We start from the raw sequence: 27,648 nt of genomic DNA, 5'->3' as shown, positions 1-27,648 counted from the left end.
TTGAGGGCTGGCCTCACTGCTGCGGGGAAGAACAGGGGGTGAAGAGGGCAGCTTCTGTTATATATCCATCAAAAAATCCCAAACTATTGCCAAACTCAGCTTCTTGTCAGATGACAGGAATTTAATTTTGTTATAGTGAGTGCTGTTAGTCTAAAAACCTCTCTCTGCTCTTGGACAAAAGCTTGTAATTGGAGAAATAGCTCTTTTTAAAGTTATCTCCATCTGCCTACACCTTTCGAGGCAGCAAGAACCAAAGACAAAACAGTACTGTTCATAGCATTTCAATGATTGCAGTGAAAGGCTTTATATCTGGGTCACCTTACTACTGTCCAGTATATAATTTCAGTGACTTGAAATAAAGCCTTTCAATAACTAATTTCATATGATTCACACAGGAACGGCACCAGAAAATTTGTTTTCACATTTCCTATTTCCAAACACCATTTCCAGAAAGTGGGTAGAAAATTATTCGTTCCACTTTTGCAAAAAAACACCCCTAAAACACTGTTCTTAGCAAAGAAAAAGTAAACACTCATTTGATACAGTAATATATTCTGATCACAAACTACCTATGCAAAGTTGCTAATGTGACACACTGGGAACTTTGTATGGCTTTTCTGTACTTTTCCAGAGCTGCTACAGAAAACAAATAACCCCATGATGCTACAGGGAAAGAGTAAAATACATACCAGTATTCACCAAGACTGCTACAGACTTGCTGCTCTCCAAGGACAGAATTAAACCCATTTCTAGAAAGTTATTTCAGTTATGATTTACACAGAAGCCCAGAACTGTTTCTTACACTCCTTTAACTTTATTAGTTAGATGTTGTATGAAAATTACACACTTCCAGCAGGCAGAAGTGAATTTGAATTTAGCATAGTTATTTCTGTAGATGTGGCCAATTACTTGCAAGAATACTTTTCAGTAGCTAGAACATGCAAACATTTATGACTACTCACAGGAAGCAAACTACTCATACACCTCAGCTTCTGCAGAATAAGGCTTGGGTTATGTTTTTACCCAATAAACGCCACGATAGAGCTAAGATACATTTTTTCAGCTTCAGAACAATTTTAGCTAATCTGCATTAGAACTGGGGACACTCTCTGCAAACAGATTTTCCTGTGGCTTTTATTTATGTGTGCATCCCCATTGTGACAGCAAAGATGGAAATAAAGCAGGTGTTGAGATGGGGTAGGAAATTTATCCACAACAGACACTGTGTACACTTACATGCATGTGAGATGAAGCCAGTATTATTTTTCCTTTAAAAATAATATTGAAAAAAAAAAAAAAAAAGAAAAATCTTGACTCCCAAGAAAGAGAAGAGCTGGCACTGAGCTGCATGAAGCCAGGGAGCTCAGCACATCCTCTCTGCTGCAGGACATGCTTTGAAGTAGGAGTTTGTATTAAGCACATTTCAAGTTTTGTGACCAGAAACAAAGGGACAAATCACCCCACAAGGCCCTGAGCTCCTCTTGGGACCTGCCCAGCATAGTTGGAGATTTCCCTGTGGCTGCAGGATGTCATGTCACAGAGGCAACCAAACTTTTTAAAGCACTTTTAACATCACATGCCCAAATCCTGCCATTTGAATAGAGCAGCTGAGTCATCCATGAGATCTCAATTATAACTTGGGGTGTTTTCTCCACAAGGAAACCCACAGGATGGACTTTGAGGACTTAAATTAATGCAATCGCCTAAAATTGTTAATCTCTGATGACCGTGACTAGGATTTTCAGAAGGAGCCCAAGGGAATTACCAACCTGTCAGCAGCTACAGCTCTGAAAGCTCACCCCAGGCTCACCAGGCACCCCAGGCAGAGCAGACCTATATGAACATGGGCATGCTGACCTTGGGATCTCAAGGCAGCAGGTCCAGCACATCCCATTTGTGTGGACAGGCAGCACAACTGGCCAAGTCCCAGAAGGCTGTGGATGAGCGCTAAAGATTCTATTTTGGCCTATATAGATATATAGGCCAAAAGCAATAAGAGCAGGCTGGTCTTCAGTTTCCCTCATCCCCACAACATTACATACAAGCCTGAGTTTTTTATTCTCCATAAAAAAAATCTCAATCACAGTTTTCAAACTGCACCAGGAGAATCACTTCTCTTCAGGAATGGGATCATCTACCAGCCTAGAGACTAGAGAGCATCTAGCACAATGAGCCTTGTTTGAGATGGGAACTTCTGTTACATCACTGTGATATTAAACAATAATCATCAGACATAAGATTGCCCTGAAATAAAGCCCAAAACATTAGCTGCAGATTCAAAAGGCATCATGAGAGAAGCAAGTAACTATCAGAGTAGTGTGAAATGTTTGCAGTGAAACCCAAAACCACATGAAACTTGCCTGGTTTGGGGTTTTATAACAAACTGACAACTCAGAGCAGGTTTGCTGAGAAAAAAAATCAAAAACCTCCTTAGTAAAGCTGAGACCAAATTAAGGTTTTGCATAATAATATTGAGATCATACAAAAAATCTTGTACTTGGAGGCAAAGGGGAGAGAAATCAAACGAACAATAAGCAGAAGCTAGTTTGACCCTGGCCAAGCTCACTCAACCCCAAGAGCAAAATAACTTAATCTTGAAGTTGCAGAGATATGTGCCAACTCCAGGAGGCTGAAAACAAGAGACTTGTACAAGAATCCTTGCAAAGTTAGCCCCAGCTCAAGTGATTTTGTCACCAGAAAGAAGGCTGACACCACATGCATGAGGATTGTTAGTAGAGGGACAGGCATTTACGTCTGAATCTCTGCGTGAGAAGCATCTACTGATCAGAGTCTCCCATTTATCTCACAACAGCTCAAAATGCCTTTGGTTGCCTAAGTCATGTGGGAAATGTTTTGGGTAATGCTTCTCAGATGCATCAATCACAACCAAGTCCTTGAGGATGTGTTTCAGTCCCTCCCCTCTCAGAAATGTATGGATTCACAGGCTCCAGAGCTCACACGAAATGCTCAAGGTCAACTTCCACCCATCTGAACACCCTGCTTAGAGGACTAGAAGCTTTAGGCAGCATAGCCTTAAAAGATAGCCAGGAAGACATATCTGGGCAGTGCTGAGGGTAGGCTCCTGCTGCCTAGTTTCTGCTCCCTGAGCTTCCCCTCTGCTGATCTGACAAACAGGCACAACAATGAGGTAGGCACACTCCAGTGTAAGACTTAAGAGAACAGCCAAATATTCTGACCCAGGAGTACTTCTTACCTAAGTCTTGAGATCTGTCAGAGAGCACTACGCTCACCCTCCTGCGTGCAAAACCCACTCAAACGCACAGGATGAATGGGACCCATAGCTTCCTGCAGCCCCATCCTCAGCATGGGGAAGGGAGAATCAGGACACTGGCACACACACTTCCACACAGCCAGATCTGGGTACCACATATAGTCAGGGGCACCAAGGGTTTGACCAGCACAAGGCAGGAGCCCTGCAAAGGAACCACTGCCCAAGCACCTGGCATCTTCTGCTGCTTTGCTGTGACACCAGTGCTAGGTGACAAGACCAGCCTATACCCTGGCTGAAGATCAGCTGTGGTGCTGATCTCACCCCTTGTAGCAAAGCAATAATCACCAGCTCCCTCCCAAGCAAAACCAACTTCGGCCTCTCACCAACACCTCTTCCAAAGCTGACCTGCTCTATCACCATGCCTGCACCCCCATCACCCTCCTTCCAGGCATGGAAAGCTACTGTAAAACACATCAATCGCCACATCTGCCTAACAAGTGTATTTGTGGGAAGGATGCAGTGAGTGTGATACAGTCCTCTGTGTCATTTTTTCACCTGCCTGGTACTTAGGATGAAAAGATGATCAGGCCTGTAAAACACAATCCACTACGTGATGACTTGTAAAGTGGTAAAATGGAGACATTGAAAGTCATTCACACCTCTTTTCATGTCATTGCACAGTGAAATCCTACCCACAAACATAATCTTTTTCAGGTTAAAGGCTGGAAGATTTCAAAACCATATGTAGGTAAGTAGACGCCCCCACAGCTGTGGCAGCTGGGTGTGCTGAGGATGGAGTATAGAGCCCAGCTGAGCATCCTGTACAGCAGGCACCGAGAGCACACAGGCCTTTCAAACACTGGGAGCAGGTCATGTATTAAAATGTACCTTGGTGTTATCTGATAATAAAGTGTAAATATATTCCCGTCTCCAACCCATAGTCCCCACTCCATGGACAGGAGCTCTGATGGCACTGGAAATGCATAAGCCACTTCTTCACAAAGCCAGAAGGAGCCTCATTCCTCAGAAGTTGCAAAAGAATTAGCACATGAAGAACTTCAGACAAGGACCTGCCAAGAAGAGACTTGGTCCCCCCCATGCTGACCTGCCACCCAAGGGGGCACAGTCTCAGCCAGGGACAGCTCCAGTACAAAGCCTGTGGACTTACATCACAACTAAAGCTGAAATATCTGAAAGATAGATGGTGGTGAGATTTCTTAAGTAGGTCCCACCTGTACTGGTAAAACTCAGCAAAGCAAATTTCAGGTCACTCTTATCAGCCTGCTCAAGTACTCTGCAAAGAAGCAAAATTTGGGATGGAGCAACAGTTGCCAATTGGGCTGCTTTCTGCCCTTTTTCAACACAGTGTCACAAGCTGGAGGTATATGGTATAGATCCTAAATGCTGAGGTTTTTCTGCCACTATATTTGGGGTTGTGGTGGTTATTCCTATTTTATCAGTCAGTAGGACTTCTGTTTACTGGATACAGCCATAAAAGGTAAAGAAGCCCCAGCAGCCATGGGGAACAGCATTAAAGATTGGGCCTGACAATAGTAAATTGGGTTTAAAAGTTTGGAAGAGAATGCCAAGAGAGGAACCTCTATCCTGAACCAAGGAACAATATGTAGCCCCACTTTCTCCCCTATGTGACTTTTGTCATTATCATCTTTTCTGATTCTTACAAAGCAAACCTAATTAGGAAGCTCTCTCATTAGTCTTCCAGAAAAATTAGCACAGCTTATGCTAATTACTCCTGTAAAATTTAATAAACTCATTGAAATGGGAATAGTCTAATGAGGTTTTATTTATTGAACTAAGATAACTGTAAGGAAAAAGGTTAGGACACCAGGATATCCAGAGTGGTAATAAAACTACAATTTATTCAATTTCTTCATGGGAATTTTATTGCAAAGCTTTTAAATTCAAATATGAGCTACAATTTGAAAGTTAAATCAATCTAGAATTTAATTTGATAACAGAAAGTGCTCTGTGTTTGCTAAAAGTGTGATTACAATACAGGCTGCCACTGCAGTTGTAGGAGGTATTGTGCATTTGTATTGTGACAATAATACTCCTTTTAAAATGAGTTCCTGTTCATCAGATCTTCATCTCAACACATGTAACTGGATTAGTGATAAAATATACAGGCTATGCTAAGGAGATGATTCAGAAACACACACACACACACACACATTTCCAAGAAACTTCCTTGAAATGACTGCTCTATGAGCATAATATATTTACTTTGTTCTCCAGAGAAAATTTAGATCACTGTATGAGTATAAATTTCTCCAGGCCCCTTGCACTGCTGTATCTGCTTGTGTTATAATAAAGCAAAGTACAAAGCAATTTTACAAAGGATAAAGTCATATCCTCTTTCAAATGCAACTACAGACTTCCATTAAAAAAAAAAAAAAGAAAAAACCAAAACCATATTTCAATTAAATTAAAATGAATTATTTGCTTTTCACATGCATCTAGGGTTTGAGGAAGAACACCACACATGTAACTTTGAAGTTGCCAAACAGCCCCTTCACCGAGTTTATTAAACCACCAGAAAGACGGAGCTCGCTCTATCCCAAGTTTCCCTAGCCTCATCAAATAGAATTAATCAATCCAAACTAGCATTCCAGCATGTAGGAAGAGGATAGCATTTCCATGTAAGTACATATGTAAAAAATCCCGTGGATGGATCCTACGTTAACTTCTGTGTTAGGTCAGAGCCTGTGGATTCGTGGGATTTGACGCAAGAGTTAGATTAAATCCATAGGCAAGGCTTTATCAGAGCGTAAGGCATGTGGGAGTGCTTTAGCCCAAATGGTAAAGGAATTCTCTAAGCTCACATGCAAATAAAAATAGCTAAATATGGGTTTGCATATCAATTGACATAATAGTTAAAAATTGTGGGCATGGAGAAGTGACAATGGAGTATAACTAAACACATGTTCTGGCTGGCGGAGGCTTTTTAACGTTACAACAATTTTAAAGGACTCGTTTTAAGGTAAAAATGGCTCCACATAGATCACTTCATCCTTTCCAAACCAAAAGGGGAGGAAAAAAAAAAAAATGAATAGGATAAGTGTCACAAGAAACATCACTAAAGCCACTAACTGTATAAAGCACATACTTATTTGGCCTAAATTGTTTGAACTAGCCCCAGCCAAGAAAAGGTTTTAAGTACCCTACTGGGACAGATGCGAAGCGGCAACAATAGAAGCCACACTAATGCAATCCAGGTAACACAATCCTGTTTCAAAAACACAGGGAGGGCTAATTACAGTACTGCTGAGTCAAATTTCTTATACCATTGCAACCCACAGGAACAGGTCAAAATCAAATGTTATTCAAACCACAGTCATATCAACCTTCTGTATCAAAGTCACCATTTAAAACCAAGTGAAAAAACTTAAAAGCTTAACCCATTCACAAGCCAAGCATCATTCAGTGTGGGTGGTGAGGTAGGGTTTGGGCTGTCACCTTTAAATTATGTTTAGCTCACATTTTAAAAGAGAACCTCCAGAACTGGTACCTCTTGCACTGATTTACGTAAAGCCTGATAAACTGATCACAGCTAGGAAGCTAAATCTGTGGGTTGGCTTTTTTTTTTCATGTAACTGTCTTCCTCATTTTACAGGAAACATGTAACAGGCAGCACCTCTGGCTTCTGTAATTTAAAATGATTTGCAACTAGCAGCTTTGCATACTAGATAGTTAAACAAAATATTTCTGTAAACCTGCCATTAGCATCTTAACATCTCACTTTCCAGTACAATGAAAAATTCATGTGAATTTTGTAGCTTTCATGTTGCTCAAAATGCCAGTCTAACACCATGTTTATAGTGTTCAACTCTGCAGCATGCTTATAAAACACATCTCTGTACAGATTTCACTGTGGGGTTCTCCCCCTCCCCCTACTTTTCCTGGTACTACCTAATGCTCAAGGAAGATGAGATAGATAGATAGATAGATGGATAGATACATACATACATACATAGTTGGATGGATAGATAGATAGATAAATAGAGTTATCTTCTGAGATTTAAATATTCTCATGATTAATTATTACAGCTAATCAAAACATCTGCTATAAGCTTCCAATATATGCACTTTCTTACCAGACTCAAGCAAGAACTGTAAATCTGGGAGCCTGGGAGAGCACACTGCCAGGCAAGGCTCTGCCATATCCCTGGACAACTCTCTCTACATGTGGCACCCAACACATCAAACCCTCTCCACCTTCTGTCATGCAATGGATGCACTGGCACAGAGGATACTTTATACTCAATAGAGCAAACATGAACTCAGACAATAATGGGAGCAGAAACACACTATTGTATGCTCTCATCCCTACACATATACATAGGTAGTTCCCCTCCAGGGTCCCTCTATTCCCCAGTCAGTGTGAGGGTGGTGTTGCTTTCCCCAGCTGATGACAGACACTTTCAGTACTTCATGGCCATTTAACTCCTCTAGGGTAATGCTGCCTAATAATCTGGTTACCACACATGGCTTTGTACAATGAGTTTGGACAATTAAAATGTAAAAATTACTATTTGGCTACCATTTTGCATAATTTGCAGGCAGAGAAACTACTCGTGGCTCAGAGAAGCTAAAATAGACGTATGGTACTTTGATGTCAGATTAGCAATATGGATCTGTTTAAAAGCACAATAATTATGACAGGCAAAAATTAATTAATGACCTGACAATACAGTCAAAATAGTGTTCCAACCAAAGAAAATACCAGGAGGGGGAGGGAAGAAAAAAAAAAAAACAAACCCTTACTTTGCAGACCTTTTCTCTTTTTTTTTTTTTTTAACTGTTTTTATGCATAAATAAAACCTTAAAATGTAGATGGATTGCATCCAACAGAAATACTGTAGCTAAAAGTGATAATGATTCAAACATTTTTCAAATAAAAGTTAAATATTTATAAGCACCCAACCACATTTCATAAATCACAAACTATTATTATTTTATTCCTGAAGCTTCTCTGGCACAGCATGTGAATTGAGCCGCAGAAAGTCAGAAAGAAAAATCTCCTCTTTATGCACATGAATCAGTTACAAGAAGCGGAGCCCTTCAGCGAGCAGGTCGCTGCCTTAGCCTCCATATGGCCCTTCCACGGCAATCGCGATGGCAAAGCACAGCTAATTCGGTATCAAAAACAAAATTTCCTCCGTATCTACTCCTCATTCTTCCCCATTAGCGACACAGGGCAGGTGTTTCGTTATAATGAGGAAGGGGGGGGCAAGGGGGGAGGAAGGGGAGGGGAAAAAAAAAAGACTAAAAATGGAAGGAAACAATAGCAGTCCTTACCTGTCAATTATCACTGGATCTGATGGAGTCTCATTTCTGTTGCCACAGCTTTTCTTGTCACAACAGCGGCTACGGAGCAAAAGTGAAAGGATTTAGTGCGACCATTACACTGTAAAATCATCATTACGAACATGGTAGGTTCAAATTGCCGGCTAGAGTTACCGCTCGGTCCCTGCCTGGAAATCACTCAAATGTAGTGGGTCACATATGGGTTAATTACTGTGTTTAACTTCTTGCACAGCTGGTTAGCAACGGAAAATATAAAAAGAGAGGGGGTTTGCCCCTTTCACAAATAATAATTCAAGGCTCACTCTAAACAGGGAGACTTGCCTATTTGTAGCCTCTTTTCCGTGGGGTTTAACAGTTGTCCCGCATATGCTCGCACACAAAATAAGCAGCTTTTTCCCTGCTGAGCCTGGTTTTAGCATTTGCTTAGTGCTTATGTTACACATCCACAAGATATTCCTGCTTCTACATAGAGCCAAATTCTCAGCTACTGAGAAACCTCCCCCTGAAATCCGAAAGCAGAATTAGTCTCTCTCTAAGAAACGCTGTTGTTAATGGAGGAGCTAAAATGCAAGCACCATTGGCAGCAGCTTCTTTAAGCTCCAGCATGCCTGTTTCTCCCAAGTTTTCTGAGCATGTTAATGATCACTGATGCCATGGAGAGCACAGCTCTGGTGGCTGATGCCCTGCTTCAGGTCACATACAAAGCAGGCATGTGAAATATAAGCTCTGTCTCCCAAAGCACTGCTCCATTGCTGACCTCCAGGTTGAGATTCTTTTGAACTAAGGTGGCTCATTGTTTCCTAAGAGAAGTTAAATTGTTGTTTCTGATGATTCCTTGTCAGGGGTTATTGTCTATCAAAAGCTATAAATACATGGCAGGTAAGTTCACAGGCAATATGTAAGTTTCTGCTCAGGGTGCAAATCCTTCCTGGTGCATCTAGTGTTGTAGCTGAGCAACATGGGTGCTGCCCTGCTCTCCCCAGCAGCTCATCTAAACCCACCAGACCAAGTCACAGCTATGTAGGTGAGCAAAGCCTCAGGCTTTCACCCACCTGCCTACCCTAAGGAGGAAACACACATCCGATAACGAAGGCTGCTGTTTGTTGACGTCCCTTGACAGAAGATTCCCCACCAAAGTCAAGGCTCCAAGGAATTAAATAAATAAATAAGCACCTGATCTTCCCAAGCCCTCCCTGGTACCCAGGGACCTGCTGGATACCGCTTGGGCAGCTCCTGTGAGTTAAGGTCTGCAGGGACCCCATCCCATGGTGGCAGTAAGTGACGGGCAGTGAGGAACACCTTGTTTGCTCCCCAGGGCCAGACCTAAGTGCATCTTTCCATTCACAATACTTCCTGGTAAACCACAACCATGTGCAGCCAAGTCTTTGGAAACCACCATGTTTGTTCCAAATGGCATGTCAGGGACCTACGTATCACCCTTGTTTCAGCAGCTGGCTAGTAGAAGCCAGCATCGTTCACATTCCCACTCAGATGAACTATTTTCTTTTCCCCAGAAGGTGGAAGAACATCAGGACAGGAAGAAGCCCTCACAAGTGCCACACTATATAAATAGCCCTGTTGGGAGTACGACAAAGGTTCTCTTGTGTTGCTGAACAATAGAGTGAATAATATACAGTTACCCACCAAGATTAGCAATAAAGCAACTAACCACACTAAAGATAACAAAAAAAAAAAAAGGAGGGGGGGAGCCTTTTACAAAAACAGCCTGTTTAAAAAATGGGGGTTTAAAAAAAATAAAATAATAATTTTGTTTTCAAAGAGAGGAAAATACATAATTCTTTTCACCACAGAAAGCTTCAAGGCAACTATTCAGGGCCGAAACTTTTCACAGTTAACACATGTGTGGTATCTTCATTTCGGTGGAAGTTACATTGTTTGGGGATTGCCAAAAAAAACTGCTTAATTTTACAGCACAATACCACAATTGATCCACCAGAAAAAATACAAGAGCCTTGGCACTCTGAAAGTATGAAAATTTAGGAAGGAATAAAATATGCTGTAGGTAAATAGTCATGTGGCCATTCGGGGGGCTTTTTTGCCTATAAAAGGACTCGTCTTTGGAGTGCAGCTAGAATGTGTGGGGTGAGAAAATTTACCCACAAACAAGGCAATAAAAACTGCTAATCATTTTTAAATGATTAAAATGTAATTAGAAACAGAGTTGGCACAAGTTAAGACAATGCAGTTCTTGTGACTGAAGCGAATCAGGGCTAGTCCTGACATTCTCACAGCAGACTGGAGGGACAGAAATTGCCTCACTTACTCAGGCAAGCAAAGGTTCCCAGGCTCCCAGTACAAGATGGGCAGATACCACCATCCATGAACCACTAGGCTTGCAGGCCAGCACCTTCCTGGGGCGCTAACCCAGCAGGAGAGGCTCCTGCAGGGGCCCAGAGATGGGATGCCTCAGTCTAATCTCCTGCCACGAGCAGGATGGAGTCAGGCACTGGCCGACAGGGACAACTCTGCTTTGAGAACTGGGAAAGTCTCCATTACTCCTTGGGTGGGCCCCTCATTTGGACAGGGGTCCCAAGAGTTCACCCCAGTAATCCCAAGTAATACTAAGAGACCCCACCCCAGTTTGAGGGTGATGTGGGAGAGGTGCACGACTGGCTCATCCCAATGTCTGGTGGCTGCATGGCACGAAAGGAGGCTCCAAATGTTCTTACATGTCCTGGACAATTATTTTTTAAAACCTCAGCCTGCCTTTTGCACTTTTCCCCCAATAGCATGATCTGAGGCCTTGCCTACCCCAGAATTCAAATATGAACCCCAGAGAATTAAAATATCACACAAACTCTGAGTTTGAAACCTCGTTGTATGTCACAAGAAGTGCTTTTAATTCAACTTGCCTCGAAAGCTTTGGCTTTTAGTGCCTACTTAACACTTGGAAATAAGTTCCTAAATATTCAGTACCCTTTCTCCTTTCCCTGAAGGAATTTTAAAATTCCCAGGAGCTTCTCCAAGTCACCCAGAAACCCTCCAGCTCCCAGTAAAGCTCTGTGAAAGTGCAGGGAGAGGCACTGAGTGCTAGCTCCTTGCAGCCAGGAGGATAAGGTCTTGTTCTTACTGTACCTCCATGACACCTCTCCCCAAATGGGAAAGGAGCCACAGCTCAGACACAATGCCATGTTGGCCCACAGAAAAAGCCTTCAAAACTTGATTTGTCTTTGAAATAAGTAGTCCTTGCCAGCACAACCTCTTCCAGCTCCTGCACCCCATCTCCACCTATCCCAGGTTTCCCCCCTCCTATTTCCATCCTTGCCATCCCCAGGGCTTACGCCCAAGTCCCACATCATCCCCATCCTGCCCCTTCACAGAACTCCCCATCCTCTGGCCACCACCACCCCCAGCTTTTGTTGCTGCCTTTGTCTTCACTCCAACCCTCTGGAGACCTTCTGCCCTCCTGCCATCTTGCTCCCTACCTTCCCTGAAGTACAACATCTCTACCCCACACTGCCTGGCCCTGCTGAAGGGGTGCAGTGCAGAAGATGGCCTCTTGTCCCTACTCTGGTGTGATGGCCAGGAGCATCACTCATGAGAGGAGCCCTGCTTTGTGTATCTGCACACAAGGTTTCTGCAGGGACAATGAACAATGAGAAATTACGGGGCGATGGCACGTGGCCAGCACCAATGCGACTTTCCGATCATTGAGCCGCCAGGCTCTAGCAAGTCGTTAGCAAGTCCATGTGGGAGATTTTGCTCAAGCTCCCAGCCAGGTAGCCTTCATCCCATGGATGACGTGGTCAGAACAACCCCTGCCCTAAACAGGCTCCTCACCCCAAGGCATGGAGGTGCAAGAGCCTTTGACCAGAACAGCTGTAAGATTTTATTTTGCAGAGACAAAACCCATATTTTACTCCAACCTCATTCTCAGAAATCACTGAACCATTTTAGCTGAAACTTTCCAAAGAAAGTCAGCCTGAGGCTGACACCCTGCAAAGGACATTTCAGCCAGAACAGTTTAAGTTTGGCAAAGCTGTAAGCCACTGAAGGTTTCATAATGGAAATTGTTGAGGCAATATTAACTATAGATGTCCCTCCCCATGCTGCCTACAATACTAATAAATTCCACTGAGGCTGTGAATTCTCCCCAGCTATTAACATTTTCACCAGCAGTGTAGATTTTTGTATTTGACAAAACACAATGAAATCCTTTGAAATAAACAGCCACCTGAAGCAAACCTCAGCTCCACTTTCCTATCACAACCAGGTCTCTCCTATACATTTGAATTCTTTGTCTTACCCGTGCCATACTTGTAGTATACTATAAATACCCAGCTTTGTCACATAAATGCAAAGTTTTATTGTGCAGTTAGCCTTGATAGAAAGCACTGCTGAAAGTTGTTTAGAAATTAAATATCTAAAACAAGCTATTTTAAAATACAGAGCCCTCACTATTTCATGTCTGAAATGAAGAAATTTCATCTTAGGGAGAGCAAGCTGTCTTTCACACCATATGGCTAATGGTAGTGCATAGCAATTAGCTGGGCTGATTAATGGGGAACAGACTCTAATTTTATGCTTATAATTGAGGCTGCATTTGCACCCCTGGTGCAAATTCAGCACATCCCAACTTCCACTTACAACAAGCAAGAAATCAAGAGAAACAGAATGGTGCGGAGAGAGATATTTTTTTCCCCCCTTCTAGACCCCTAAAGAGCATCAGATTTGCAATTTAAAAGAGTGTTAGCAGCACAATGGATGACAGATTTGTGCAATAGGGTCAAGCGGCCTGGTAAACAAACAGCACCCTCTTACACATGTATAGGCAGAGAAGGAAATGGGTAATATCTAATATGAGCTGTAGGAAATCTGAATATGTCTCCTGACCCCATCAGGCACACAGCATTTGTCTACCATGGTCAGATAATTTACTCTTTTTTTTTTTCCCTATCCCTCCACCTTATGGTTATGAAACACGAAACGAAAACTAGCAGTAAACAAAGAGGGCAAAGTCTAAAGCTCCTGATGCTGTGAATTTTAAGAACAAAGAAAACCTAAAGTGTTTTACTAAAGGGAAATGCTGCACATCTTTCCACGTTCCCAGAACAGAAATAATTTTGTCTCAGTCAAAGTATATTGAGTGGCCATAAATCTTTGATGCAGGTATTTGGCTTTCTGGTTAAAACTCAGCCCTCTACATAAAGTTTCATTTTACTTCTAACTCTTTATATTTTTTAAGTAGTTGTAAGAAAATTAATGCATTAAAGGAGACGATGCTTACTCCTGATGGCTGAGTGGCAGGTATATGCAATTCCTACCTCAAAACTTTGCCACTTAAGAATCAGGTGGACACATCACCCAGGACCAACAGCAAATTCAAACCCTGACACTGCAGACACTTGAGCATGTGCTTAATTTTACTCGTGTGAACAGTCCCACTGTTTTAATGGACTGCTACAGGAGAAAAGCAAAGTACACACTTCAGCCTTATCAGGTCAGGGGCCTCCTGTAATATTTCCATGAATTGTTCTTAGCTAGGTATCTAGTGTGAAAGTGGTGCTAATTAGGCCAATGAATTTTAGGGCAATTATGAGTTGTCAGCACGACTGGGTTTCCATTTGGAAAGGGAGAACTGGCCAGGAGTCCTCAGCAAAGCAATGCTGCAGCTCCCAACAGCAGCAGAACTTTAAGCGCCTCTGGAGGTACCTGTCTGCTCTGATCAATCTTGGGTTTCCAGGAAGATGTCAAACCTACTGAATGAAGCAGCCTTGAAAACCAATGCATGAAAGCTAAAATTCCCCATATCCCTCAAGGAAGAATTTGGGGTGCAGCATGGGGTTCTTTCCAGAATTACAAAGCACAGAGAGCAACTCCTTCACTGCTGGAGAAAAGCATTGCCTTCTCAAGCAGGGTTTTATCAGAGTGGAGCTGCCATGGAGGACAAAAAATGCAGATCACCAAGAATAGGGGGGGGGGGGGGGGGGGGGGGGGAGAGGGGGGACTTCAAACAAAATTAAAATAAAAATCAACTGACAGAGAAGTTTCCATCTTTTTGTCTAAGACTCTCCCCCATCAGGAAACCCTCATGCAAGTTTATTCCCTTAGAAGTGCCAGCTTTTACCCTCAAGTTACTCCTTTTTAGTTATGTGTTTTGTAAAAGCTACAACACATGCAATGGCATTTTTACAGTTTTAAAACAACTGATTGTAACAATGAGCTTATGCAAGAATGCCTCATCTTCCACCAGGCAATTATTTTCTGCCATCGAACAACATGTAACAAATGATTTTTTTCAGACATGCAAAAAACACCCACTAACTTTAATGAGACTGCAAGGTCAAGCTCTCCTAGATGTTGGAGGGGTCTGCAAGAAGATGCTGTCTTCTCTGCAGTAAAAAAGGAAGTAGCAGAGGCTTCACCTAGTTCAACCAGCCAGAAAAGAGAAGGAAGCAGTGGCAGAAGTATGACGGCTGGGTGAGAAGATATTTGACTGATATTTGATAAGTGACCAGCCCCAAGCAGGCATGTTCAGGGAAAGAGAACACGGGGCAGAGCCACATTTACACAGAGGAGTTTAAAGAAAATCAACAAGACAACATCTTTTGGGTGGAGGGCTATCACCTGATCTGCTCTGGCCAAGGAAGGACCTTGCGTGAGCAGCAACCCGGACAAAACAAACCTTCAGACCACCACAAATCTTAATGCAAAAAACCAAATTGAAAATAAAAGAAAAAAGAAAATTACTGTTTTGCAATTTTACCAAGGAGGTTTTGTTGGGAATTTGGGACAGAGACATTTATTGCTAGAAGACTAATTGACTGTCAGTTTTGGTGAGGAGACCTTTTGTGGGATAGGCTGTCTAAATGAAAACCAGCAGCGTTCTGTTAAGAATCTTTATAAATAATTGAAAACTAGTGTGACGACTGAGACCTTGCTGCTAATTACACACACTGAACTGTGTTATTTTGGGATTGTTTAATGCAAGAAAGATAAATTTAAGTCCGAAAATAACTGCAGGTTCAACCTAGATTTTGAGAGACACGTTCATCTTCTCATGGCTAATTAACTGGAAGCCGGGGTAGTTCTTACCTGCACATTATTTCATGAGTGAGCAGAACTCGGCACATTTCTGGGTTCTTGTCTTGGCCTTCATATACTATTGCCTAGAAACAAAACACATTTTTAGCTGTGCATCAAGTTGAGTTTGGAGAGAATAAAAAAGCGTGACGGTAACCAAAAGGCATGGCTGGAGTTGCAAGCCAAGTTGCCAGCTAAAGAGACCATGCCTTCACCCAAACCTGCTCCAAGACTTGAGCTTGGAAAACAACACAAGCTGAGTACAGCTAAGTTCCCTGCTCTCCGTTGCACACCTCTCGAGCGGTGTGTAGGATGGGCTTTTTTAGTAGTCAAGACAACCACAATTTTCTTTTCAATTCAGAATAAAATATAAACCTAAAAGCATTAGAAGAAGAAGAAGAAAAAAAAAAAAAGGAAAGGAAAAAAAAAAAGGAAAGAAAAAAATAAAAAACACACCACAGCAAGGCTTGGCACACTTTGGGTCCTATTCATTAAAAAAAAAAAAAAAAAAGAAAGACAGAAAAGAGAGAGCTCATGTATTTTTAATTACAAAAGCTGCACAGCCCAGGCATTTTCCTGGTAGCTCCTGAGAAAGCGTCTGGGCCTGATTCTCCCCTTAAACCTCGTGATCCACCGCTTTCCAAAAAGCAACTCTGGAGTTACAGGGATATAAATAAGTGAGAAGCAGGCCCTACCAGAGCAGAGGATACCAAAACAAAGAGAGGATCAACCAGCTTGAGAAATTTGATTCTGAGATAGCACGGGGAGAATCCTCCAAGTTAAAAGTGTGGAGAGACAGTGTATTCGCAATTTAAGAAGAGTCTGTGCCTGCAGTGCTCCCAGCAGCAGAACCAGCGCGCGGGTGAGGGATCGGCGTTACACACTAACTAGGTTAGCGCTCACAGCCCGCTCTGTACAAGGTTTCCATCTGATCAGGACAGACTTATGTTTTCTAACCACCCCTGGTCCCAAGCACCAGCTCCTCCAGCAGCAAAACAAGAGTGAAAAGCAGTTGGTTTTGCAACAGCATCTTTTGATAGCACTGAGATTTCTAAATCTTTTAGGGTACCACTCCAGAGCTGGGATCAATAGTTAGAGACCCAGCTGTGGAGGGACCACCATCCCTGCATCTGATCATCAGCTTTACCCTTGGCCTTGTAGTGACCTTTTCAGTCTCTAAAATACAGACTTCAAAATTAAAAACTGGAGGGAAAATAAACTCAGCAGATAAAATGACATATGATATGGGCATCCCTGAAGTTAATGACAAAATAGCTATTGACAATAAGAAACAAAAGTATGCTATATGGATGAAATGCATTTTATGGAATGAGAAGTGTGGAAAATACTGGGAGGAAAAAAATACAAGTTATCTTAATATATAAAGTGAGATCATGTTAGCTGCTTTGTCCATCCTTACAAATATAACCCACCCAGGGTAAGAGGTGTTGTACCTGCAAAGAGGACACAGATCCCTGAACCCACACATCTGAAGAAGCATGAGCTGATTTTTTTTACACCATTTTCATGCAATGCAATATTCATATATGCATTGTAAAATTATTTCATTATTCCATAAATACTATCAGGAATGGGGCTGTGTTATCTCTGCTAGTTTGTTGGGTTTTGTTTTTTTTCATTTTGGTTTTGCCATGTGCATTCCCCTAAAACCTGAGAGACAATGGAGGGTTTTTATTCACTGAGATAAAACAGAGGCCACTGGCATCACTGCAACTAACAGATACAGAGTTTCACCTGACTTCTGCCTCCTCATTTCCACCACTAACACACGAAACCTGTGAATTTGGCACTCGTGTAAAGGGGACACAAAAGTTGTCACAGGGCACATGCAAATTCCTCACAGCAGACACCAGCAAACTCCCCTGATCCCAGCTAGGACTCCGTATCACTGCTCAGTTGCTGGTCCCCACCTTGAGGTACCTCCACATTCATTGCAAAGAGAGCTACAGATGGTTTGCAAGAAGCCTTGGAGATGGCAATACAGTGATCCAGTGAACCTCAGGAGGTTGGAACATATTTAGAAGACCTTCATTTCTATGCATTGAAGGGGAGGATAGGGAGTAACTTCCTCCAGCCTCAAGCAGGGAATCAAAGTAACCAGCTGACACCTGATGGGGTGGTCAGTGTGGACATCACAAAGATTGCCACCTGGCAGCGAGATAGGCTAGGCAAAAGAGAAGCTTATGGCACATTTAGTACTTAATAATTAAAGAATAATCTGCCTCTGAGGGTGCTGAGCATGGGGGTAATGGGCAGATAAATCCCCCAGGCCTTTCATGAAACAAACACTTTCAGTCCCCATTCACCTCCAGACCATCACAACATAACAAGGGGAAATAGTGTTGGAGAGATGACTGCTGGGCTTGGCACATTCATCTCAGACCTTAAATCTTAAAATCAGTTTACCCAGTATGGACTATCTTGTTGACAGTGAAGCCAAGGAAGTGCTAGAAGTGACAAACCAGAACACAAAATTTGCTTTCTTTTTCCCCCCTCCCCTCTCTCCCTCTTGTCTTCCCACTGCTATGCTTACTTAACCTCCAGGTACCCACTTAAATAACTCAACTAAATAGCAATAATGAACGGGCAGAGTCAACACTGTGGTACATAATCACCTTGTCTGTTGTGTTTAGCATCAGTGATCCCTTCTTTGCGTGCATGACATTCTTCTGCCTTCCTCTACGTTAAGGGTTTGCTTTTCACTTTATTTGCATTCAATTACCGCTGTTGTACCCATGCACATTTTGTTGTTTCCCCATTAAGTGCAGGTACTCCTGCGCCCCCTATTCCTGTAGGAATTCCTCGAAAATTCCAGGAAGCAGGAGGAACTGCCAAGTTCATTTCTGAGCAGCTCATCCTCAACTCCTATTCCTACGTCCCAATTTACTTGTGTGAACGGGTGTGTAAAGTACCAACTGCTTACTTCCATGAATGGCTGCCCGAGAGCGTTACAGATACTCCAGCGCCTTGCAAGCCGCGCTGCTCTAAAGCACTAATTCAACAATTAGCTTCAAAAAGGAAACAGGAACTGCTAAAGTTTCAGATCGTTATAGCTGCCAGAAATGTTTTTTACAGGAAGGGTCTCCAGTGTAACTGTTGTGAAGACCTTGCAAGGCAAGATTTGAAAAGTTACTCTTTTAACAAATGTATCTTAATGCTCTTTTTTAGTTATTACAAGTTCAGGCTTTATAAGAGGGTGATTCTGGCAGGATTCCTTTCTGCACGAACATCATCGTGATTTTGTCAAACAGGGATTGCGTTAATGAGCGATAAAGTGAAAGTTACAGTGTATAAACTTAGACCACAGCGGAGCTAAAAATAAGCCTTTCAAATACACATCAGGGTTGCACAACAAAACACCAGCAAAGGAAATGCAAAATCATAGACTTTGGGTGGGTTTTTTTTTCCTTTTTATTTACTTTGTGCAGTTTTAGCTCGGTCTTATTTCCTAAGCATTTCCAAATCACTTTTTCTTCTCCTGAACAACTTAAATATTTCCCCACAAAATTCATGTTCCATTTTGTAAGCTATTACTCACCCAAGTAACCTCTCTACAAGAAGTCTCAGTGAGTAACAATCGCTCATGCACAAACGGATTTCAGAATCAGACCCCGAAAAATTAGTGTCAAAATATAAGACCTCCTCACTTCCATTTAAATAAAGCTGCATTAAAAGTTAAATCAAATGCAATTCATTGCTTGCCAGCAGGTAAAAGTTGCCAAATTGACCACATCACAGTCATTTCTGGATGACAAGTGTGCCCAACAATTCAGTTAAACTTTTCAGTTTAAAAATAATAATAATTTTAAAGGACAATTTAAAGGGAGGAGCGTAATATAAAAGTCAAGACTAAAGTTCTCATTTAATCTACTTTTCCCCCAATAAAGGCAGTAGGATAAATCAGTAAAAGAGTTGATGAATTGGTTTGAAAAATATAGAGTCAGCTTTGTCCTTAACTATTCCCGAATAAATCCACATTTTTGCTGGTACAACTGAGGGCAGAATCGTCTCATGGTGTCAGTTTGCCAGTCAAGCAACCCTGCTTTCTGAACTGGACGAAAAACAATCTTGAAGGAATGAGATCATGGTCATTATATGATTCAGTTATGTCATGGCCTTGATTTTGAAAGGGTAAGAGAAGGAGAGAAATCATCGACGTGCAGCTAAATCCACTTGCTTTCAAATTTCTCGTCTGTTCCAGAAAACAAACTAACTCCTTCATTAAAATAAAGGAGAAAGAAAAACTCATCAAAACGAGGGTCCTTTTGAAAACAGTACTAAAATGATTTGGAGTGACGTGTACAGCCATACACACCGAGAGAAAATAAAATCCCGGCCCCACCGAATTCAATAGGAGCTTTGCAATTGACTTCAGATGGGCCAGAATTTCACCCAGAGAGGATTAAGCTTGCATTCACTATGTATCTCCCCAGAAAATACAGCGAATTACATGTATTTGGCTCTGAACACTTAACCCTTAATTACTCAAGTTTGCATCCCTTCCCCAAGCGAAATTTTTAGTCATCCCAGTCAGGTTTATCCCGGACAGGCAGCACAGTGCTGGGTCCCAGAGCAAGGACAGTTAGTTCTTGCTACGTCTCTTGATGCACAATTCAGAAGCCTCTAATTATTGTATCCAGTCTCCCTCTGCCTTTGATACACAGCCTGCTTATCGACGTATTCACACAAATTAAATAAATTTATCTCTCCTAATATGTTCATTTTTAATGGTTTTCAAACATTCACATGGAAACAGCTCTAGCGTAAATATCCCAGAACAAATGGCTGTATATTATACAGGAGGGAGCAGTTGGGCTGCCAGACTGGGAATGCACCAGGCCATCTGGCTCAGGCAGTCTCTCCAAAATCCTCAGCTTTGTTTTCACCCTCAGACTCCAAACAACACATTTTCCACTGTGATGAGTTTACATTTTCCCAAACACAGGTCCTGATCATGCATGCAAATTCCAAACTTCTCCGTTCCTCTCTGTACAAGAAAATTAAAATCACCTGCACTCCTGACAGCTCACCAAAGGCACAAGAAAGCTGCTAAAATCTGGCGCAATGTAAACTTTCCCTGTCACAGGGGTTAGGGTTTGTTTTATGTTTGTGTGAAATTTCTCCGAGGCTGCTGAGGCTCCTCTGAACTTATTGATAACATTTTTTTTCCCCCCCCCATGTGTGTAGCTGCCAGAGAAGGGCCCTGCTAGGCACAGAATAGAGAGCTGATCAAATATCTGCAGACATCAGAGAATGATAGAGAAGTCAACAGAAAAGAAAAAAAAAAAAAGAAGAAGAAGAAGAAGAAAACAAAACACCACATTTGCATCCAGAGTTAAAGTACAGGGAAGGGGGAGTTAAAAAAAAACGCAAAATGTAAACAGAGCCTAAGTCTGAAGGAAATATTTTTGACTCATGGGGACTCTCAGCAATAGACAATAGCTATCATGCAAAACTTATGATTTCAAAGATGCCTGAGCCATATTAGCATCCGTTATATCTTATGGAGGAGAATGGCTGAAGCAAAAATGGGTGGGGAACAAGTATTTCAGATTTATTTCCTCCATCTTTCCTAATAGTGAAATACCTCAGCTTTATGAAAATACAGCTGAAGAGAAGGCATCTCCTCTCTGTAAATACATTCAAATGCTTACACTTGCCTAAAAACTCCCTTTTTATTAGGGCAGACATATTTCACATTTTGCAGGCAATTTCAAAATACATCATTGTTAAAGGCAGACCCACGGCGCTAGGAGCTGCTGCTTTACGGAAAGAAACAGCTATAAAGTTTGGGATCCTACAGGGTTTTGAACGCATTAGGAATGTGATCCTGACATAAAACGAGGTGCCAAGATAACATAAAAGAAAATGTAATTAAGGCAGCATTGACAGCGAAGTCGCTGCGCTAACCGAAGAGAACTTCCCTGCAACATTAACGGTTTGTGCACAGTATTTACCATCGCTAAATGACGAGGCCACGTTTTGGAAATGGAGCAAGACCCCCTCAAAGACATGTCCTTCCCATCTTGCCCAACACTTCTCCATGGCCACCACCAAAGGCCAAGCATGTTATCCTGAACGTAACTTGAAACGATGGACTCTCAGACTAATCCTGCCTGGGTTTCCCATTTGGAAGTCCCACAGCCCACCAAAGAATGTGCATGCAGCCATGCAGCAAAAGCTCATGACTTAGGGCAGCTCATGCATAGTTCCTACCTACACCTCAGATCTGCCCTGGGATGTAGTTTGCACCAAAAGTCTTTGTTACTTCCGCAGTGCCACTTTCCAGTACTGCTCCTCATACTGCATCACAGCTGATGGAGAGCATACACACATACAACAGGACACACAGATCCCCATGTTCCCACTCTGACAGGGCTTTGGTCATGAGTTTTTCAGTTGGGCACAGCCAACTAAAAACCTCGACTTAGATGGCCAACAAACAAATTCCTGACTTGCTCAGACCAAGAACTCTACAGGAACAGGCACAGCTACTGTTTATTACTTGCACAGTGAAGCCCTGCCTGTCTACCTGCTAGTATAATGCATGCTGTTAATGGGACATTTATGTTAAATCTGTGAGTAGCAATCCTTTGTACAGAAATCTAGGACTGATTTGCAGAAGGGATTTTATTTTATCTTGCCTAACTTAATATTATCTGCAGCAGTACAAAACCTTGCAATGTATAACTGTGAGACAAAGAGAATACATTTAAATCTGATGTGTCCACAGCATCAAAAAACATATATTATTTAATATACAAGAAGAGCCACAGATACTTTCCTGTATGATCTGAGGAATGTAACTCATTCAAGCTTTGCTTCTGTGGGATTTTTAATTTGCCACCAGAAACCTCAGAGTAGCTGTAATTTCAGGCTGGGAATTCACAATTATTGAGTGTGTGAATGCGTGTGTGTGAGTACCGAGAAGGTACTTGCCAGCTGAAACATGTACGCTTCTGCAACAGTTTCATTTAAAAGTAATCATTTCATTATCCAATTTGTTCTGAGCGTCATGCATTAAAATACTACACCTTCAAGTAGACTGACAATATATATTTAACTTTCATTAAAAATTAAAGAATTTTCAGACAGTCTTTGCAATATTTAATTACAGTTTGATGATTTGAAAGTTACTTGAGAATCTTCTCTATAATTCACTGTCGTAAAACATAAATGATCTATTCAGGCTTTGGGTGAGCTTCTGTCATCTGTTGTACTTTGCTCCCTAATAAGCACTCAGTCACCAAAGCAATTGCAACTCTGAAATAATTTCACTTTAAAAAAGATAGAATTTTTAAAAGGGGAACAGGGAGAATTTAGCCCCTGCCCCCCACCCAAAAAAAAAAAATTACTACAGAGCAGCACATGCCACAGTTTTGACACGAGAATGCCCCATTTTTCATAAGCAGTTATACTCATGCCTAAAGAAATGATACTCATGAAATTCATACGTAAGCAAACACGGTTGTGTCTAAAACAGCCTTTGCTCCCCGTTTTCTAACCTAAGTTCAGAGAACTTTTGTTCTCAGATCCTTGCTTCTCAACTCCGTTGCACGTTCCCCAAAATCTGCAATTTGCTCTAACTTTGTTTTTGTAAGACTTCCTGAAATCAGGCAGGGTTTTGGGTTTTTTTTCTTCTTCATTGTGAATGTGCTTTAAAGCTACATGGTAGGTTTTACAAATAAACTGTATCTTGGGGGATTTTTTTTTTTTTCCCCTTTCTCTCAAAAGACCCTCTGATGACTTGATAATAATGAGAGACCAAGAGGTCAAACAGTGCCTTAGGATGAACTCTTCATATGCAAGATGCCTTTGTTAAGAAAATTATTTTGAATCCGCTGCCCTACATGAGTTCAGGGCTCTGTTTTCAACAGGATTATGAACAGAGGCTTTTGCATTTCCGTAATGATAGGAAAGCTATTTAAAGATAATATTTATTGATAGTCTCTCTCATACAGTCTACAGTGCAATACATAAGCTCCAAAAGAACTAAAAAGAGTTCATATATCAGGAAGATTTTTGTTATTTTTAACACTAACTAACCAATTAGTGCCTGAAAACCAAGGAATGACAGTAAATGCTTCCAAGAGCTGTTAGGAAGAAGGGTCTGTTGTTGCTGTTTTAATTCCTACAGGGAATGGGCTCTGTTTGGAAGTGTCTAGTTTAACAGATTTCAGATGCACGGTGGATTCTCTAGTAAAATTCATCCAAGTTCCTTTTTCCCTTTTCCTTTTTTTTTGTTTTTTTTCTTTCTGTTGAAAGACAGTCTTCAATAGCAGGAAAAGATGTTTGGGGACCATCAAAGAGAGTTTTCTAAAACAAACTCAGCCCTTAGAGCTTTATGTTTTGCTGTAGAAAAGAACCCAAACACAAGCCAAGAGATTTCTCCCTACAGAAAACATACAGGGACTGACTTTTCCTATGGGTACAAAAAAGAGCTTAGTGTTTTTCCTAAATAAAATGTAAGAATTTTCTTTAACAAGCAAAACAGATTAGGAGGGGGGGAAACATATCTCAAGGATTAAAAGGTTTAAAATCAATCCCAAATATTTCAAAAAACTGTATTACAGGAGAAAAATATTGGACAGAAGCTGAAGAAAAAGCTAAAGTAACAACAAAAAAAAGAAAGAAAGAAAATAACAAAATAGATTTGTTCAGATAGTTCCTCTGTAAAGATACTGTTTTCATTCAGGCAAGTATTTTTTACAGGTAGATTCTCCTGTTCTTACTCTGTTTGGGAAGCACAAGCACAAGCTTAAAATGAGGGTCAGTTCAGTGACAAGCTCTGCTGCCCTACACCTTCTCTACAGCCCGAGCTCGCCGCTCCCCGCGCCACGTTTCGGGGGCTGTTCCGACACGCAATGTCCCACAATTCGATCGCTCCCCCTGTAACCCCCCGACCCAGCGGCAGCGCTAATCAAGAACGGACAAACACAGCCCCGCGCCTCAGCCGCGGCTTCTGCTGCCGGCGCTCGGTGGGCTGGGGAGGGGGGTGGAGGGGCGCGAAGGTTAATTCTTAATAATTAAATGGCAAAACCAGCCCCAGGCCAGGCTAGAACGGCTGGAGATGTCGCCTGTACTTTTGGGAGCTCCCAAGCCCACTGGCGCGTAGGGTCCGGCAGGGACCCTTCGCACCGCCCCAAGGCTGAGGTCAGTCCCCGCGGCTCAGCGCGGGTTCGGAGCGGGGAGCGCGGCCATGCCCCGCGGGAGGCGGCAGCCCCTTTCCCGCCGGCATGGAGCCGCTCCGCGCCGCGGCGGGGGCGGGTTTCGTCTCCTCTGGCCGCCCCGACGCGCTCCCCGGGGCCGCCCCGACGGTTGCCATATCCCAAGCACACCCCGCCTCGTCCTCCTCCGCGGGCGTCCCGCAACACCTACCTGCTTGGTCATGGAGTCGATGAGTCGAACGTAGAAATCCTGCTCCGTCCTGATCCCTGAAACAAGGCAGAGGGATGAGGAGCGGGCCCCACCGGCGATAGCGACCTGGGGTTTGCCGGAGGACTCGGGACTCCCCGGCATTTTCCCCCGGGGTCGCCCGTGTCCCAGCATTGCTGGCCTCAGCCGGGCTGTGCCCAGGCACCAAGCGCAGGGATGCGCAGAGCGGAGTGTAGCCGGGGCAGCGGCTCCACGGCCTCTAGTGGGCTTTCCAGCCGAGGAGGCAGCGGGGGGTAGGGAGGCTGACCCCGGGGGCTCCCGGCCCTTACCATTGCTGTAGAGCAGCTGCAGGCGGTAGTGGATCCCGTTGTTGGTCTTTTCACTGTTGGCTTCCTGAAGTCAAAGGGGATACGGGAGGCCAGAGGTAAAGGAACAAAAAAAATAAATATATACATATATATATATCACATATGAATTTTCTCCATCACTCGCATGCCGGGTGCCCCCAGGGTTGAACAGTGCAGCTCTCAGCCCCCTTCTCTACCCCAGAACATCAAGGGATCATGGAAGATCCCCCATCCCAGGTCTCCTCCGGGACAGGGAAATGGAAAGGAGCCTAGGAGGCGGCGATGGGTCCCGGGACAAGCCAGTGCTGCGGGCCCGCGCGAATGGAGCGGAGTGGGCCCGGGAGAGGCGGCCGAGACCCCGCGGGCTGCCGGGCTACTCACCTTCTCCTTCTCCACGAAGCCCACGAAGGCAGTACGCTCGATCTCCACGGGCTGCCCCTGCCGGTCGTACAGAGCCAGGACGAAGTGGAAAAAGTTGGACTTCCTCAGGTTGGAAGGAGGCTGCTTCTCGAAGTGAGCCCGGGCCAGACCCACTCCGCTGGGACCAAAAAGAAGCGGGTTAGCGGCAGCCCCAACGTTGCGGCCTCACAGCCCCCGCAACCCCCACCCTCCCCAAGCCGACTCCTGGGCCCGTTTCTTCTCCCAACGGGACTCAGCTGAGCTCCCCTGGGGCTGAACATCCCCCTCCTTCCCCGACCCGTCCCGGGGCTCGTGGCTCCAGCACGGCCACGCCGAAACCCCAAGTACACCAGATCAGACACCATCCTGCCCTGAGGCGAGCCCGAAACGCCAAGCAGCCCCCATGGCACCCACCAACCCTCCCCGGGGACCGTGTCCGCTCGCAGCCGGCCTTGCATAGCGGAGGAGCCGCGCTCAGAGCCGCCGGAGCGTTGCCCCGCGGAGCGGCATCAGTCCTGCCACTTCTCAAACTCGGCTCGAAGCTGTCACCCAAGCAGCGCCCATGTGCTTTATCTTTCAGTTTCAGTCCTGCGAGCCTTTCCCCCCCCTCGGCGGGGTGGTGGGTAAACAGCGCGACGGCAGCCGAGAAGACAACTTGAAATATTTCAGGGTTGTCCCTGCAGAAACTTTCCTTTCCTTAGAGGGCTCCAAAGGGAGGGGTGCGGGGCGAGGTGGGAGACACCGGGAGATGTCAACATTAAACTTCGCTGATGCTGGCTCCGGGGCTCAGACTACGAATCCGGCATCAGAGTTTGTTTGGGTTTGGGGGTTGGGTTTTTTTGTTTTTGTTTTGTTTTTTCGAGGGGAAGAAGATGGGAAGAAGAAGAAATAGGAGAGAAAGCGAGGCTGGGTGCAGCTTCACCAAATCCACCACCTATCTGAAGTGATTTCTTTTTAAAAATCCAAGATAAGTGGAAGAGGTTTTACAATGGGGCTTCGAATTTAATTTCTCCTCGAGAAAGCTTTGCAAAGTCCCTGGTTATCGGAGGAGAAGAAAGGAGGCTGCTGATTCTGACGAGGATAAGGAAGCGCGGTAGAGAAATATATTTTGGATACATCCGTGCAGAACTCACTGCTTATCAAAGAAGGAAAGTGTCATTTGGAGATCTTAAGACTAAATCAGCAGCAAACATAGTTTTGAGAACTCCTTCCTCCGCGTGAAGACAAGGAGCTAAAGAGATTAAAACTCACCTATTCCTACCCAGAGAAACTCGCCGCTCGCAGCATTATTATTATTATTATTGTTATTAATAATAATAATAATAACAATAAATAAATAAAATGTCATTCCAACGGAGCAAGAAGAATAAATATTTAAGTGGCTACATCTACACGAAAGTCACTACTCTTAACAGAGCTCCAGAGCTAGCTTTATGTTGGCGCAGGGGGGAAAGGCGCTGCCCACCCGCGGGGAGCAGCGTTGGAGGCGGCATGTGCCCCGGGGCGCGGAGCGAAGCGCGGAACCTGCCTACCTCTGAGCGGCCGTGCTGGCGTCCAGGACGCCAGCTCCCTGCATCCACGTCCGCACTGCGTTCATCCCCGCGCCGAGGGGCTCTTCCTTCATGCTGCTCCCACTCCGCTGGATGCTTTCCTGAATCCCAAACATGAATCAGAAACAACAAGCGCAAATCTTCCTTCTTTACTCAAAAAAAAAAAAAAAAAAAAAAAAAAAAGTAGTGATAAAATCGCCAAGCAGACTGTTATATATGGGGCTTTTTTCTCCCTTTCTCTCTCTTTTTTTTTTTTTTTTTGGTCTCTCTGCAGTTGATATCTGGAATCAAAGCAAGTCAGAGAAAGCAAACACAGGCACGCAGATTTAAAAAAAAAAAAAAAAAAAAGCAC

The 27,648-nt window shown here is 43.4% G+C and overlaps 1 protein-coding gene across 7 annotated transcripts in view; it reads right to left on the bottom strand.

Moving 5' to 3' along the window:
* The window catches only part of EBF1 (EBF transcription factor 1), a 280,885-nt gene extending 253,450 nt beyond the window's left edge, over window positions 1–27,435 (bottom strand). For 6 of the 7 annotated variants that reach the window (XM_054168245.1, XM_054168246.1, XM_054168247.1 and 3 more), the window contains exons 1-6: window positions 27,279–27,435; window positions 25,729–25,885; window positions 25,330–25,393; window positions 25,004–25,059; window positions 15,617–15,690; window positions 8,552–8,620 (exon numbers count right to left, since the gene is read on the bottom strand). In XM_054168245.1, coding sequence (XP_054024220.1) covers window positions 8,552–8,620; window positions 15,617–15,690; window positions 25,004–25,059; window positions 25,330–25,393; window positions 25,729–25,885; window positions 27,279–27,412 — 554 coding nt within the window. In that variant the 5' untranslated portion in view covers window positions 27,413–27,435. Of the gene's footprint in view, window positions 1–8,551; window positions 8,621–15,616; window positions 15,691–25,003; window positions 25,060–25,329; window positions 25,394–25,728; window positions 25,886–26,160; window positions 26,242–27,278 lie in introns of those variants that run through there. The other variant, XM_054168248.1, reaches the window with a different exon arrangement.
* Between the last annotated feature and the right edge of the window lie 213 nt (window positions 27,436–27,648).

Source organism: Dryobates pubescens, chromosome 16 (assembly GCF_014839835.1).
Source record: "Dryobates pubescens isolate bDryPub1 chromosome 16, bDryPub1.pri, whole genome shotgun sequence".
Lineage (NCBI taxonomy): Eukaryota > Metazoa > Chordata > Aves > Piciformes > Picidae > Dryobates > Dryobates pubescens.
This window is presented reverse-complemented; position numbering and strand designations above follow the sequence as displayed.